Source organism: Psittacula echo, assembly GCF_963264785.1.
Source record: "Psittacula echo genome assembly, chromosome: Z".
Classification (NCBI taxonomy): Eukaryota; Metazoa; Chordata; class Aves; order Psittaciformes; family Psittacidae; genus Psittacula; species Psittacula echo.
In genome coordinates this window covers 20,218,683-20,236,125 of record NC_137742.1, presented here as the reverse complement: position 1 = coordinate 20,236,125, position 17,443 = coordinate 20,218,683, and the positions used below count along the sequence as shown (strand labels likewise).

The following is a 17,443-nucleotide window of genomic DNA, read 5'->3' as shown; positions in this document are numbered from 1 at the left end:
GATGTGTGTTTCCCACTGGCAGTGAAGGGGAGGGAGCAATCATGGATTTGCTGGTAGAATACAGGTACGCACAGCTGCAGCTGCTCTGGACTATATGCAGTTTCCAGGCATTCACACCTGAGGGGGTACCTTTCTGAGCACATAAAACCTGTAGAAGAAATAATAGGAAATTAATAGAAAAATGGCATACAATGCCAAAAGCTACTTCAGGACATGTGCAGCACCACCCAGAACCCTAGAGGTGCAGAGATAGAGGACAGCATTGTGTCATTGTTTCCATCTTCTAACCACGCACAGAGTATTAGTAAGATTACTAAGCTCCACCAAGCTCTCACTGCAGCCAGACACTCCAAAGTAGTCAGTACGTACTCCCATGGAGCCAGGTTAGAACTCTAAAGCTGTAAGCGAATGACCTCAGCACAGGAGAGCTGAATTTCTTCAGAAAACTGCAAGTCAGGCAATCAAACACAAGGATGTGAATGTTCCACATTGGACTATAAACCATCTGAGACAAATGGAGTATGTTACTTGTAAAACTGTAGGCAACACATTGTGAAAAGTCATTCTCCTTAATAAATTATTTCTGTGCTTTTAAAGGTTTGGGTCCTCAACCAATATGTATTTTTGTTTGCTAATATGAAAGTAATCCTTCTTGGAGGAGAAAGATTCTGCTGCCTGGCCCTGCTCACAACTCCTAAGGCCAACACAGCATTAAATAAACTGAAACAATTTGAACTTTGTAGACTTTTTCTGCTGTGAAACAGCTATTACAGAAATGGCATTTAAAAGCGTGCCTTTTTTTGCCTTCCAGAGTTTTGGAGCAGTCCTCCTTTTTCAGTTTCAAGATGACCAAATAGTTCCAGTAATTTCTGAACTCCCTGCCAGTTTATTATTAGTGCAACTGGCTACAAACCAGCTGACTGATGTCAGTCTCGTAATAAAGAATGACAAAGCTAGACAAGGGTCCCATGAGAAACTGAAGAAGGAGGATCAAACACAGTTGTCAATCTGTGCAAGAGACTACAAGGTCTCTGGCAAAAGTTTTACTGCTTTTTATAGCACTACTTATTCAATGAGTTTTCGTTCTCTTCCTTTCCCAGGTGTGTGCCTGTTGCATTGTTCTCTGGTTGGTTGTTTGGATTTTTTTAATATGTCATGAGTGGAGTACGTGAATATTCTTACTTAATGTGAGTGCATAACAATTTATTTAATACAGCTCATGAATATATCCCACAAGGTAGAGCATCCCTAATTATTTGCTGTGTTGCCAACTGCAGTCTTAGCTTTGCATTTTGCAGTCATACAAATGAACTGTAATTGTGAAGAAAAGCCATGTTTTCCAGGGCTGCAGCGGCAACTTTTCCAGCTATTGTGTGCACAAGAATGTGACTGCACACACCCAGAGATCTCCAGACATCAGTAAAGCTTAGGGATTCTGTCAGCTGCAGAACCAGGAACTAAGCATTAGTATAAAACCCACCCATGTCCTTCCCTCCTCTGTCAGTAGCTCTGTTCTTGACTTGGCCTTGTCTGATTTTGCAACTGAATTTTTAAGAGTGGTGTTGTAGAAAGGTCATTGAAAAAAACAAGTGCAAGAAGTCTATCTGGATTTTATTTGAGACAGGACTAAAACTGAGGATAGTCTGGTTCTCCTGGATTTCTTAGCACCAGATTAAAAAAGACAACAGATTTAGGTTGCTCTTCATCACTGTGTCTGATTTTTTACTGCGTCTAATTTTTACTGCCCTGCCATTCAGGGTAGGTTCTTGGAGGAAGACTTACATCCCCAAGAGTAAGATTTGTGAAAACCATTGTTGCTAAAAAGTGAACTGTGATCTAGCCAGCAAGATTTCTGTAGAGAAGGAAATGCTGTAGGAAATGCTACGGGGAGTTATTCACCCGAGTCTGAGCTGCAGGGACATGGCATGTCACTCTTTATAGCCAAGAAAAGCTGTTATATTTTCCATGTTTAATCAGAAGTCCATTCAGGGATCAACCTGTACTTATCTGAGCTGTCCCTGGGATACAGAATAACATACTCTGCAAATCAGTACATCTCAACAAAAGACATCTGGACTTCTGCCTTCAAAAAAAGTGTTTTCAAGAAAACTTGAGTCTCAACAACTGTTTTCATCTTCTTTTCCATTGCCTGAACTGTATCTTTACTGTCATCTGTGCTACTCTGCTGGTGATAAATGTTTCCAACCTTCAGGCAATGTGAATATGCAAAGCACTCCAGCAGATTCAAATACCATCTTGCCTCAGTGCAAATCTACAAAGATGGTTTTCCAGCATGCATTAGGAAACACCTAACCTTTGAAAATCATCGTGCTATTTCAGCACACGAGTAATGTGCTCTGGGAAAAACTCAAACTTGACTCCTTCAAACCAGACTATCAATTCAATGCAATTCAATTGCCTTTGGGATATAGTTTCTTATTTCCAGATTTCCACATGGTGTGAAACAGTCACATTTACAGAGGGCAAGGCACACAGAGCCTCGTGATGTCTTTTGTTCAAGGAAACCACCAATACACCAAGAAGGGAAAAAAAAAAAAAGAAAGAGGCTTTTGCTATTTTTTCTTCATATTTGTGATGGCCTCCAATGATCAGAGAAAGCCCCAAATTTTTTATTGCAGTCTGTAGTCTGACTTTTTGCAGCTTCAATAGATTTAGATGTGATCATTTCAGTCCAAGCTCAATGCTGCTACACTAATGATGAATGTCTACATAGGCAGGTCAAGATTTCCCAAAGGCTTCTCTTTTAGCAGTAACTCCCATGACAGCAAAAAGAGGGAAGTGAAGGAAATCCCCATGGAGGATTACTCCAGGGCTTGTGGAGTAAGCAGGTTATCTTGCTCCCTGGCGCTGGTGAATCCCTTCATGTCTGTATGGGTAAGGCCAGTACATGTCATTCCTCTTTGCCTTCCTCTTCACCTCTCCCCATGCTTTCCTGTGCCTCTGAGGGCTTGTCAAATACACAGTGCAAGGAGAATCCACAGGAAGGGTTAAGGAGCATTAAGACATAGTATCATTGCATTAGGTTCAAAAGAAAGAGAAAACATGTATATAGTAATGCTTTCTTCCAGCTTCCTGTTCTCTTTCCTTAACCTTCTCCCCATTACTAAATGTTAATCCAACTGAAAACTGCTTTAACTGACTGGAAGGGCACATAAATGTAGAAGGTAAGTGCACATCTTTAAACATGGCCACCAGGTCAAAGATGAATTAGACTGCCATCTCTATAAGGATACTGATGACTACAAGGAATTGGGACATTTCTTTTACTTCTGTTTGTAATGACAGGAGCTCCAGCAGCAGAGTGGTCACCCAATTCTGAATCAAGGCAATGGCTCTATACTGACTGAGAGGGAAATGTGCCAGCAGCACCAGCACCACTGAATGTGCATTACATATAATACAGCAGGAAATTTGGACAGCAACTTGTTATAAGACTGTTTTGGAAATGCATGAGTCACTGTATTTCTGGAATCTTTCTCAGCATGTTTTTGTGCTAGATAACTGTGTCATCTCATTTGTCATCAGCCTGAAGGATGATGCTGAGTTAGTTTATCCAGGATCTTCATATTGGAATACTCTAATACATCTGTCATCTTTCTTCCTGGTTCAAAAAAAAAAAACCCAGAATGCAATCCCATATTTTCTTCCATTGTGAAATATTACTTGAAACACTTTCGTAATTGACACTGATCTCCTTTATTAGAGCAACCCACTGAGCCTTTCACCTCAGCTGCTGCAATCACTGACTTCTCTGATGCTTTCAGGTGAGGCTCCACCACTTCTTACTCCTTCACACCTGCACTGTTCTATTTCAAAATGTTTCTTGCAAGACTAACACTAACAACACTGATAAAATCACATATGCGCTCTGCAGTGACTATACATGCCAGGGGATGCCTCTGCATTTCATTTGCCTCCTTTCTCCTCTCTGTCTCCAGAGCTGCACTCCTGTCTCAGCAAGCTTAGGATCCAGGTGCTGCTCTGAACTGCACTGATGGCAGAAGGTCCTTTCTCTAACAAATATCATTTGTCTGCAATGCCTTGGCTTTTTCCTACTTCTTACACTAAAACCTAGCACTGAACTGAATAATAGTTTTATTTAATCTGGTAAATACAGGTATGCACACACACACACTTTATTATGATACATTTAAATACAGGTATATTCCAAATTATGGAAGCGCAAGGAAAATCAACAGCATGGTCATGCTAGAGCAGGCTGCAAAGGAAAGGGAAGCTTCCTGTCTTGCAAACAATTACATGTGTTGGATTGAGCATTTGAGCAAACAAGTCTCAGCAAAGATGAGTAAGACTAAAGAAATGCAGTTAGGAAAGGTCAGGTCTGAAGACTGACATCTCTGTGATGGTGTCCATCCTGAGTCTGATTCACGAAGTCTTCGATGCCTAACAGCCTTTGTAGATACTGGCATTTAGGCATATTCACCAAGCCTGCAGGCATCTACAGTCACACCTGGAGTCACAAGAGTGCTCAGAGCCTACCTCACAGGTAGAGCAAGAGAGATGCAAAAACCGGGGTTCTCCAGCCTCTGTTACCTGCTAATCCTGGTCTAGCAGGAATGGCCAGAGCACCCCTAACTGCCCCTTGAGACGCAGCCAGGAAGCAGACTGGTTATGTCCTGCCCACATCCGGCAGTAAAAGCACTCAGCTGGGTGATGGGAGATTTGGGAAGCTGAGTTCCCCCTTTTTTCCATAACACATGTGGAGCAGACCTATGGCAAAAGCTACAATCAATTGAAGATCTTCCCAATCACCAGCCTTACAGAATCACTTCTCAGTTGTCTTTAAATGTCAGGAAGTCAAGCGGGTTCTTTACCATATAGAGCTGATGTCTTGATTCTTAAACAGGTCTGGTTTGTCATTTTTTTGTTGGTTTTTTGTTTCATTTTATAAAACTAGTTAAGAGTACAAATGACTTGATAGAAAACAAACCATACCATGGGCATACTTAACAGATGTAATATTAAAATTGCATTGCATCACACATGTCACTTTTTAACACAGTCTAACATGTTTTTTAGACCTGCTTTTATCTGCCTCTTCTATGTTCTCTCCCACTTCTGCTTATAGCTTTCCTCTTAGCTTTTGTTCCAGAAGTAGGGAAACACGCTGGTGAAACGCCACCCGGAATTCATGTCACCTATCTTGAGTCATGGTTACAAAACTTTGTTAAGACTGCAGGTAACAGGGAATAAAAACCATGTTCAGTCCTGGGAGATGGCCAACCTGCCATGGCTGCTCCAATATAAGTTAATGTATTGCATGCCTCACAAACTCCTAAGCAAAACAAAGATCGGGTCCATGATAAATGACTGCAGCACACACCCTCTGCCCACTGCTGAGCCAGGGACAGGATACTTCCCATTTGTCTATCTTTAGCAACGGCATGGCCTTTTTATGCCTCTTAATTGCTTTAGTCATACAAAATACGTACACAGAGAGATTTTGCCCTATTGATTTGTGCAAGCATTCTATGATGAGGCTGCTCTACTCTTGTACCAGTACTGCACAATATGTCTCTCACACTGGCTTTTTATGTTTTCATGGATCTGCATCATTTGTGTGTGTTCTGTAAGACGCTGTTTATAGGAGGAACCATCCCAGCTATTTATTGCTGATGCTGCAGCACTGGTACCTTAATGGATCTTACCTGAAATAATTTGGGTTTGCATCTGAAAGCTAGCAACTGTGCTCATTCAAAATATGGTTGAACAAAAACTCCTGTCTAAGCCTGAGAATAGATTAATTCTTAATAATGACAACAACAATTATAATCATAATAATAGGAGCATTAGACAAAGGAACAAACTAAATCTGTGCTCTGAATCTATACCCATGACGGTAGTATCTGAGTCCCTTGTAATTTCTGTGACATATATCTTCACAGTATCTACCTGCAGCACAGCAGCGCTATCTTCTCACCTGGCAGAAGAGATCAGGGTGTATGTTAGCTGTTAGCTCATGGCTTGCATTCCTATTCAAGCCCAAGCTCCTTAAAAGCCCACACCACCTGTTTGTTGACTCACACTCTGACACAAGCCTGTGTTTGCACCAGGAAGGGAAACTCAACAACACTGCAATGCCTTTTGTGCCTGAAAACAAACCCCTCCTTCCCAGACACCACCACTTAACCCTATGGCGCTGGTCATTCAAGTCCTCACTCATTTAACATGGCTAAAGGAATAGGAACCTATCTGGGGGCACATAAACAATTTCCCTGGAAATCTGGGGGAGTGCTCATTCCTTAGCAGCCACCTCTTCTTCCTCACTTCTGGCTAATACAAAGCACAGCGAAGACTGGCACTATGTTATCTACTAGTCTTGCATTGGGACGGTGATAATTTGGGGCATCACCCCAATTTTTCTCGTTTTTATTTTCACAACATTTGTAAGTATGAATTTTGTCAGTATGTATGTGCTTCCTTCTGAATGCTTTCAAAGGCTGAAAAGTTAAAATAACACGGAGTGGTTTGAGTGCAGTGCACCACACATTGTTTCTATCATGTTAGACTTGCTTAACTGCGGTATGCTTCAGCAGTACAATTTATTACAAACCTTGGAAGTCATTTCAGGAGCCCAAGGACCTCATGGACCTTGGACCAAGTTTTAGCAAACTGCTCAGATGTGCAGTCACTAGGCAGATGTCTGGAAACGTGTTCTTGCACATTTATCTGCTAATGCAAATGTCCCAATGCAAGCATTAACACTCAGAGGCATTATGTGGATTTTAAACAATCCCTGGAAGAGTTGGATCCCATAAAAGTTATTCTGACAGATTTAATCCTTCTCTTCTCCTCTGCCAAGTGCTTGCTCTGACTACAGGAGCCAGAGCACATCAAGCAAGACTCCTGCCTGCTTCCACTGCTTCTGGTGCTCCAGACACGACAACATCCCTGCCCAGTGCTGACTTCACTTATTTTTATTGTTATTCTAGTTGGGAAAGAAGCAGCAACGTGGAAAGGAAAGATAAAACAGGAGATAAGAAGGTATTTTTATGCTTTCATCTGCATAGATGACTCATGTGGGACAGGTTAATTCCTTGTCTCCCTCAGTATTAATGCCTCAAGGAGAACAGCACCAAAATTAGGGCTTTTTTTGCTGCTTTGGAAAATCCTACTTTATTTCACCCTTCTCTGTGAGGGCTTTGAAGCAATGACTGTGTGTACAGCACACAATTGGTTCCAATCTTACTGGGACCTCTCCATATTAGGGTAATAAAAGTCAATACCAAGTGGTCAGGGCTTAATTATAATCTGGACATTCTGTGCTCTGGCAGTAGATTACATGAGCCATTGATTTGTACCTTAAGGCACTGAATCTGGCACAAGGGTGAATGCATGTAAAGGGACAAGATAGCAAAGTGAAATCCCACGTTTGCTGCTCAGCGTGTAGAACACAAACTAAGGGGAAGTGATTTCAATAACTGGATGCTCTATATGTTGAAGCAGCTCCAGCTGTGGCTTTTTCTGTTCTCAGATGACTACTTCAAGGAGTCAAACACCACTTTATATGAGATGGAGAGGCAAAAGTTTTCATTAGATTATGATTGTATTAAGACCTATATCCTCACATTGTTCTTTGAAGAGGAATTCTGAATAATTAATGTTGCGATTGTTTGTTGATTTATTCTCCTTCACCTTTAATTTTGTTTTGAGTGGTAACTGACCCTGATAATGCTCTGTGAAGAACAATTCACAGATGAAAGGAATAAACGTGCTCCACCATCAACACTGGAGTGGGCTTCTTTTTCCTTACTTGATTCTGCCAGCTTGAGGGTTTTGGTGACATTTTGCCTGTTGTTATTTCACTTTCAAAGCCCTCTCATAATTTATTTTTGTAGTTGCGATTATTTATGTGCTAGGTTACTGTAACTGCATTGTAACAGTGCAGGAAGATGTGTCCAAGGTTGAATTTCACCCAATACATTTACAACGTCTTAAGAAAACGACAACAACAAAGTGCTATGAACTTGTGAATAAATTCCTTTGGATCTGTGGCAGTGGAAAAAAAAAAAATCTCAGATTTGTAGAGCTCAAACAAAAGCAACATTGAGAACTGTAACAGCATAATACTATTACTAAAATGCTGCAAAAGGCTTGCTACGGACATATTTCCATAGCCACTCTGGTTATATCTGGTTATATTAACTCTGGTTATATCAGGCTGGCCATAGCTTCAGAGTGTAGCTTATGCGTATTACAGCAACATCTGAGGCTCAATTCCCTGTGTTAGAAAATGTACATGGTAAGGGACTGTTGCTGCTTTGAAGCCTTTTCAAAGTAAACAAGCAGGTGTGGGACTGAAGGGGCAGCAGTCAGGCGGCTCATTCCCCTGGCAGGGGCAGGAAAAAACCTCAGACCTACTTCTCACTGCCCCCATGCTGTACTTCTAGCAGTACTTGTACCGGCACCCAAGCCACCCTGAAGTGGTACAAGGCTAGCAGCTGTAGCCTCGCAATGGTTCCACTGTAGATTGCTGCCTGTTTAACAGAGGGTGTCAGGGTGGTGGGGCTGTAGGAGTAGACACCTCCGCTGCTCTGGATGCATAGCTGTCATCAGCCAGTGAAGCACATGGTGCCATGACACATCTTCCCTGAAGCTTCCCTTCTGTCTGTTGAAGTGGAGATGGAGATATCCAAACAGCGTGCTCAGGGGGCTGAGTTACTGTTTTAGGTGTGTGATGAGTCAAAACTGAGTACTTTTGATACATCACTGGCAGACTCTTCACTGTGCAACTGGTTTACTCTGTTGAAGTTCATCTCTTGAGATTCTTAATGCTGCAAGACTTCCCTGTGGTTTGCTAGCTGGTTTGACTGAAAAGTATGACCAAGAAGGGAAGAAGAGAGAGGGGAACTTGGGAGCCAGAGGACACAAATCCTGCAGCCCCTAAATCCCTCCAGCTTGCAATAATCACAAGACTTTTTTAAGAAAAATTTCACTCAGCCATGAACATCTTGTGAGAGCCCTTGAGACATTCTTTCTTTCAGAATCTATTATTGCTTCAGAGCAGTATCTGTAATTGAAACAAATAATAAAATCCAATAAAGAGCAAACAGGGACAATTTCTTAGCCTTAAGGCCAACTGGTAGAGCATAGCTGCTGGCCACACAGCTGCATTTTCTTCCTGTCAAAATAGCATGGCTGTATACAAAACTGCTATGGGGAATGCTCCATGGCCTGTGGTAGTCAGCTCTGAAAACACTATTTGTGAGCTAACACATAAATTGGATGGACAATCACGTGCCAGTGCCTGCTCTGTGTGTTCTGGCCCCACTTAATTAACTTATGTAGACGTAGCCTGAAGTGGTTTCTCTAGAATATACTATATGATCTTATGCTATTAAATAAATATAAACAAAGCTATATACTTGCATTGGGTTTTAACGCATTTTCAGTCATTACATGAACATGAGTATTATTTTATTATATTATTATGCTGACTGGTGATGTCTGCTTGGTACCTTATTGCTGTGGATAATCTTTAGAAATAATCTTTTCTACTAGACTCATCATTCTTGCAGAAGTGCTCTTGTAACTTTAACCTAAAATTGAGAGGGGGCAGAACCCTTCATGAATATGAACTCTTCCAGGAGAGAAGGAGCAGAGCACCACAAGTGAGCATTTTCAGCCTGACAGCAGGAGCTTTCAGGTGAATAGACAACAGATGTGGGGATGAAGTACCCAAACAAGTCCCAACTGCATTTAAAAGGAAAAGAAAAAAAAGCAGAGAAGACAGGAAACTCCTCATGCTTTGTTTATAAGAAATAGAAATGCTCTTTATTGCTCACTGCTCCCTTATGAAAAGCCAAACAAACATGAGGCATAAGAACAAAAGAAAGAAAACAACTATATGGCCAGACCAAACAAAAGAAGAGATATGAGTCCAAGACATTTTGGTGGAATCTAAACTCTGCTTCCTGAAACTTGCTGTGCAAGGGGTGTCGACTGATTTCAGAGGTCCAGGCCTCAACACGATCTATAGGAGCGTATGACATTTTGTAAGAGGCAAATCCTATGCCCTAGACAGATGATGTAAGAGAAATTCAGGAGGGCCATCTTGGCAGACTTCCCTCCTTGGTCCTCTTCTGTAGGTCTTACTGCATGAGTGGAGTTTTGGCAGATAAATTCTAAGTAACCACACAAAAGTATTGCAGTGTCTGACTCTGACAGAGCATTACAAACAAGTCTGAACTATTTCACTTTGGCTATTACTAATGTATTTTGCAGTGTTACGCTATGGTCGCTGGCTGGCTTTGAACATACGAAGACTTGATTCAGATCAAGTTCATGCAGCCCAATACCGTGCAACGGTGGCCAGCAGCAGATGTTTAGAGGAGTTGAAGAAACAGGACCTGCAGAATGACTCTTCCCCAGCAGACCCTTCTAAATGTGGGAAATCAGCAGTTCTGGTACTTCTTGACCTACCAGAATCCATCCCCTATGAATTTACCTAGTGCCTTTTGGCTCCTTTGTAATTTTGAGCCCCACAGCACCCTGGGGCAGTAAATTCCACATATTGTCATGTAGAAGAGTCCTGTTGTCTGACACCTTATACAGGTTCTCCATAGTTCTTACCTGATGCAAAGCAATGAATGCTTGCTACATATTTAACCTTCTTTACACATTTCATGATTTTCTGTACTTTGTAAAGCTTCTTCCTTTTCCATCACTCTTTCCAAGTTGAAAAACCCTACTGTACTTCTGTTTCTCTTGCATTGCAGCTGTTGTATACAAGTTCTAAAGACCTTTCTGCCTTCATTTGAGCTTTCTGTTTCTCTACTTAGCCATTTTGATGTGAGATTGCTGGCACTCAAGAATGTGTCATAGTGATGCTTGATGGATTTTCCTCGATGTCTTTCCTAACAGCATTCCCAGCGCCCTGGTAGGGATGGTGATTTGTCCCCTGAGCACCCAAAGGATGGCTTCCCAGAACTATCCACCATGACCCTCTCATCCCTTTCCTAAGTGGTAACAGCTTATTCAGGGCTATTGACTCCTACCCCAGATCAAGCTACAGGGAAACAAGCCTGGGAAAGTCCCATCCCTTACTAAAATTGCTGATCTATATGAATGTTAATTGTAGTTAAGAGTCCTGTTGGGTCAGTACTAATTAATTATCATACAAGTACCACTACAGACTGATCATAAACTTCCTGAGAGTTTAATCCTAGTACACACAATACTTTACTTGTAAGGAGCATGTTCAAAACACTGAAGGTCATGATTTCACGATAGAAGAACCAAAAGAAAACAAAGACATGAACAGGGATTTAACTTGGTCTTGATGTTCTCTGCTGTTCACTGCTCTTAGTTAAACAAAAGATACAATTTTAAAAAACAGAACAAAACCGAAGTCACTGCTCTCAATTAAACAAACAAAAAGATATAATTAAAAAAACCAACACCAAACCCCCTAAAAATAAATAACCAAACAGGAGAATATGTGAGAGCGGAAGATATTTAGAAGAATCTAAATTCTATGAAGTAATATCAGACCATTTAAAACTAGTATATTTAATGAAGGGATAAAATATACCTTATTGTTATAGTCCGCTGCCTTCATTTTACTCAGTTCCCACTTCAAAAATGTTCTTTATCATAGACCCTGCTAAGCAAATGAGTGAATCTGACTTGACATCACCGGATCACCATAGTGTTAAGAATGTTGTGTATCTAAGTGCCTTGCAGCAAAGGACAGGTACGAAGCAAAGCCTAGACAGGAAAAATGCCACATACTCAGAAGGTAATACAAAACTCTCAGTACCAGGAAAAAAATTGATCTAGAGACTCTGATATTTGTATTGTATACTTAAAACACCCCAACCTCTAATGGATGCTGAATGTAACTTCTATTTGTGTTTATAATCAAACATCCTCCATCCCTTCAGGAACGCACTGCTCCAGATGACCCCTGATCAAGCATCACCAGTTTCCCATTTCTGCTACCCCGAGCATTGCTGCTGCCACAGATACTCTGTGAAAAGGTGCTCAAGCATCCAGGTTTGGTCAGCCCTGGGCCCCCTTCACTTTTACACCAAAACATCCTTTTTGTGTAAAATAACAACATATCTGAATATGCAGTACTTGTACTAACACAACCCTCAAGTAACATAGAGGTTTGCTAATCTGAGCAGCAATTCAGGCTGAAAGTGCTTGGATTGGTGTGCTTTTGTGGTTAATACTTTTCTGCATGTAAAGGCCCAGCAAAACCTCCCGAGAGCCCAGGAGAGTGCAGTGCTAGCTCCATCCCTCAATCTGTGCTCAGCTGGGGGTTTCCAAGACATAGCAAGCCTGGTGGTGGGAAAAGGGTTGCAACAGGGAGGCTTGTATCCCTTGTGCAACGGAAAGTTTGGAGAGGAACCCGGGAACTGCTTTTTTTCCTGAATTCTGGCAGAAGATTGCAGCAATGCCCCTTCCCTCAGGCAAGCCGTGTCTCAAGGGGGAAACAGAGATGTAGAAACTGCAAGACAATAAAGCATGATTAATTTCTCTGTTTGATGAATGCTGAGCTGCTGCAGCCCAATTTCCAGGTGTTTTTAAGAGTAATCACTATCTTGCCTACATTTTTCTGGGAAGAGATCCATTTGAATTAACGTAATCTCTTCAGTCTCTAATTTACTGCATAGGGGTGTGGATCAGGAGAGCTGTTGAGCTGTTTGCTGCTTAGCCCCAACAAGATTAACGTGATGCTTTTGGGTTGAAGAAAGCAATTAAGACAATTGCCCATGGAATGTTTGCATTGCTCTTCTTCTGTCTCCTGGTTTCTCTAACCACCTTGTAATTTGGGGGATGTTATCTACTCTTAAGGCCTTGTGAACAATCCCCTGCTTTGTGAGGAGCAGAGCAGATTGCACACTTGTCTTTCAGCAGCAGCTCTCACGAAGATAAGCAGTTTTCACCGTTGCTAGGTTGTGTTTCATTTTGTTCCATTACTATGTTTTAAGACAACACTGGAGTTTCTATTGCCTCGAGACCATCCCAGAACTCCTGCAAAGGAAAATGTGCTCTGTAAATTACACACTTATGAAAATAAAGCATTGCATTTTAGTCTCTAGAACTGGCCATTTTGGTTTGTAGCTGGGATGCTTCTTGGGTGATCAGATGAAATTGGGAACTCCTGTACAGGCTGTCATGTGGAGCTCCTTTATGTGTTCTAAATGGAACTGATTTATAGAATCACAGAATCAACTAGGTTAGAAAAGACCTTCACGATCACCAAGTTCAACCTTTATCTCAGGATTTCCAAGCCCATCACTAACCCATGTCACTGACAGCCTCGTCTACACGTTTTTTGAACACTTCCAGGAACGGTGATTCCACCACTCCCCTGGGCAGCCTGTTACAATGCCTGAACACCCTCTCTGTGAAGAAATTTTTCCTAATATCCAGTCTAAACCTCCCCTGGTAAAACCACAGGCTGTTTCCTTTTGTCCTATCACTTGTTATTTGGGAGAAGAGACCAACCTCACCTCACTACAACCTCCTTGCAGTAGTTGTGGAGAGCAATAAGGTCCCCCCTGAGCCTTCTCTTCTCCAGACTGAACACCCCCAGGTCCCTCAGCCGTTCCCCATCACACTGGTGCTCCAGACACTTCACCAGCTCCATTGCCCTTCTCTGGACCCGCTCCAGCACCTCAATGTCTCTCTTGTAGTGAAGGGCCTAGAACTGAACACAGGATTCGAGGTGCAGCCTCACCAGTGCCCAGTACAGGCGGATGATCACTGCCCTGGCCCTGCTGGCCACACTATCGCCGGTACAGGCCAGGATGCTGCTGGCCCTCTTGTCTGCCTGGGCACAAGCTGGATCGTGTTCGCTGGTTGCCTTTCTGGGCAGCATGGCCAAATTGAAGATACAGCATATTTAGTGAGGAACCTCCACCACAAGGACTTGTTTCCCTTGTTGATCTGCCAAACCTGTTATTCAGCCTTGAGGATATGATACAAAGTGTTTACGGAACTGAAAGGTGGAATACATGAGAAATTGCAGGAAAGTTTATGCCTGATGCCTTGAAAGCGGGAGGCTCACTCCACCTGCAATTGCAGCCGGTCCCCAGTAGACCAAGTGATAGGTTTGTGCATGACAACACTGGAGGACAAATCTGTCCATTCTGTGGTAAAATAAAAATGCAGTTATGCAGAACACATTTTCTCCATGTTGGTCACTATTTTCCTTCCCAAATAAAACCTTTTAAAATGGAAAAAGATTGTTTTGGGTTGGGCTGAAACTCAACTTTTCAGATGTTTTGCAATTTTCCAGCGCTCTTCCAAAAACCAGCTTTTTCCTTGTTATAAAAATATTACAAATCTCAGAAAAACACAACAGCAGCAGCAGCAGCAGCAGCGCCCGCGTTTGCAGAACAGGACCCACTGCAGCCCTCCTCAGCCAGGTGGCGGCTGAGCCCCCGTGTCCGCCGCCCGCCCGGTGACGGTCACCCCGGCGGGCAGCCCCCCAGCAGACGGGTGCGGGCGGGCCACGCTCCTGCTCTGCGGCCCGCCCCGCCAGCGGACGGCGTCGTGCAGGCAGGCGGAGGCAGAGCGCAGGTACCACCGCGGCGCTGCCCTGCGCGCCACCGGCACAGGCCCGTAGCCAGCAGCGGGCGGGGTCCGAAGGGCCGCCACAGCCACACCGCTCGAGGAGGGCGGGGCGGGGCGAGGCATGAGGCCGGCCCCACCGCGATTGGTTGGGCCCGCCCGCCCGCTGGGACGCGGCCCGTAGAGGGGCGTCACAGTGGCTGGCAGGGAGGGGCGGGATGAGGCACCGCCACCCCGCCCTTCAGACCCCCCGCGCCTGCCCGCTCTCCTTAAAGCCCCTGTGGGCCCCGCGACGGCAGTAGTAGCGCGCTGCGGCTACCGGGGTCGCGGGTGGCGGGAGCCTCTGGTTTGGAGCGCAGCGCCTCGCCTGGCCGTGGCTGGGCCTCAGCCACTCCCTCCGTTTCCCGCTCCGCGCCCGCCCCTGCGGCCGAGGCTGTCACGGCGCCGCGCGAGGAGGCGCCGCCGCCGCGCCGGGCGCCCGGCGCTGCCAGCATGTTTGACAGGACGCGGCTGCCCTTCGTGGCGCTGGACGTGATCTGCGTGGTGCTGGGTAGGTCGGCGGGACGCGGAGGGGCGAGAAGGGCCGGCCCGGGCGCGGCTCTGAGCTCTGTCCCCGCACGACACCGGGCTAATCGCATGCTGCCCCCCTCCCACTCTCTTCCCCAGCGGCGCCAGGCATCATGCCCTTCCCTGTGCCTGCCTGGCCCTTCATCACTGCCTGCCGCCCCTCGGTACCCCGCACGTCCCTCCTTTCCCTCGCTGCCGCTGAGGCAGCAGCGCTGCCGCCCCTCTCCCGGAGGAATCTGGTCACTGCCGCCCCCCGGGGAAATTGCAGAAGGGAGGGAGCTGCTGCCGCTTACCCACTGATACCTGGAGCTTCTTCTGATCTCTGTTGTCCTTACTGTGTCTTCCTTGACCCCTTCCGTAGGCTGTAAACCGGTGGTGGCAAATCCTGTGCTGTGAGGGAAAGTAAGCGTCTGCAGGGTGTGTGTGCCAGGCCGGTGGTCCAGGGCTGCCCTGCAGCGTCCAGCATCACGGGAAGCGCGCTTCCCCCGGTGCCCCGCAGCGGCGGCGCGCCGCGGCAGGAAGGAGGAGGTGGTTCTCTTTGAGGCCTTAGTTGCCTACGGTCCCGGTGATGCTCTAGGTTGAGGCTGAGAGTGAAGCGGGGATGTGCGGCAGGACGTGATGTTTGTGTGCAGCGGTGAAGAGCACGAGCAGGGGCAGGAGAGACGCCATGGTGATGGCCTTGTGCTGAGCACACCGCCGCAGGACAGCAGCGGCTTATCTTGGCTGCCCCAAGTAATGCATCGTGGTCTGTCAGTTTGCATCAGCTCTCTCCTTTTAGGTAATGACGCGCTGTAACGAGTAGTGATGTTTGTTGTCTATCAGTGGAGAGAAAGTTTTTTTTCTCTAGGAGTTGTGACTCCTCTGGACCTCTGGCTATTGAGAGCCTGGAAAGTGTCTTCAGTATCTGTAGATGTACTTCTTGGTTAATCTTAGGAACTGTTAGCTTTGGATGTTTGCTTCCTAATCGAATGAGAATAGGACTGCAGTCATAAAGCAAAGCACTTTCTTGTCATTCACACTGGGTTGTGTTCAGTCCGACAGATGTCTCTAGCATCAGTAGGAGCATAGTGGCCAGCATTTCATCTTGATAGGTGCTTCAAAAAGCAATGGTACTTGTAGCTAAATGGCTTGAAAGAACAAAATTACAGTGAATGATGCATTGCTCTGAAAAAAATGTAATATGAGAGAGAGCCTCTAGGGAATCACAGTGGATCTACCTAGTCCAGTAGGAGCAATCTTCATTCAAATCAGAAGTTTTACAAAGCTGTGCTATAGCAAGGCTTAAACTTCCACACTGTCTTTATGTCCAGTAAAGCAGTTTTGTCTGTACTGGTTATTGTCATTACAAAATCTTTAAGCAAAAGTTTTGCACTGTGCGTATACTTCAGACTGTTTGAAGCATACGGGCATATTCTGAACTAATCTTGAGTAATCAAGGAAAACAGAATATATTAAGTCTGTAGGAGGCATATGACATGATTATTTAGCTAAAAGAATGAGAATTTCCCCCTGCTTATGCCCTAAGTTACCACCTGGGGGTGTATTCTTGACCTTGCCCTGCAGTATAATATCACTGTACACACCTTCCCCGGCCTCCATGTAGCACTTGGATCACAGATGCCCTAGTCTGATGCCTCAGTGTGCTGGAGGGTTAACAGACTTTTTCTTTTCCCTTGGGCCTGTTTACTTCCTTCTAGTAGGGGAAAAAAACGGTACAGACAGTGCATAACATTGAAGTCTCTTGGCATCTGCAACTTTTAAACTCATCGAGTTACAGGTTTCAGTGAAACTTTAGCTGAGACAAAAATATGCTAAATGTAGGAATGGCAAAGATAATGTCTAGAGCACCAAATTCCCTTCCCCTTCTCCCTGGCTCCCATGTGATTGAGGCAGGCCCATAGAAGAACATAGGTCTTAAGCGGGAATCTGTTGTAATTTTTTTAGTGTAAGAAGAATAGCTCCTGTCGATTGTGTGCTTCTATTCTAATTCTCACTTTCTCCTTGCCCTTCCTCCACCCTGTGCACTTTGGTGTCTGCTCAAGTGACTGAGATAACTGCTCAGATAAAGTGACTTGCAGGTATTAATAACCTGATACCTGGTATCATCACTAAAGAGACATGGAGCCTCTAAGGGAAAAGTTGTTTAACTGTCACAGTGAAAGTTTAAAATTGTGAAGGCCAGCTTCGGTTGAGGTCTGAACTCTCAATGTTGGTGTTGTAGTCTGTTCTAACACAAAAAGGGCTGCCAGTTGCATAGTCATGATCCTCAGGGTAACTCTTATTATCACTTAATATAGAGCTTGTG

At 44.4% G+C, this 17,443-nt stretch overlaps 1 protein-coding gene across 2 annotated transcripts in view; it reads left to right on the top strand.

The window, feature by feature from the left end:
• Positions 1–15,063: 15,063 nt before the first annotated feature.
• Positions 15,064–17,443, top strand: part of PLPP1 (phospholipid phosphatase 1) — a gene marked incomplete at both ends in the record, with an annotated part of 58,367 nt that continues 55,987 nt past the window's right edge. For both annotated transcript variants that reach the window (XM_080637477.1, XM_080637476.1), the window contains one exon: positions 15,064–15,121. In XM_080637477.1, the coding sequence (XP_080493603.1) occupies positions 15,064–15,121 (58 nt within the window). The remainder of the gene's footprint in view (positions 15,122–17,443) is intronic.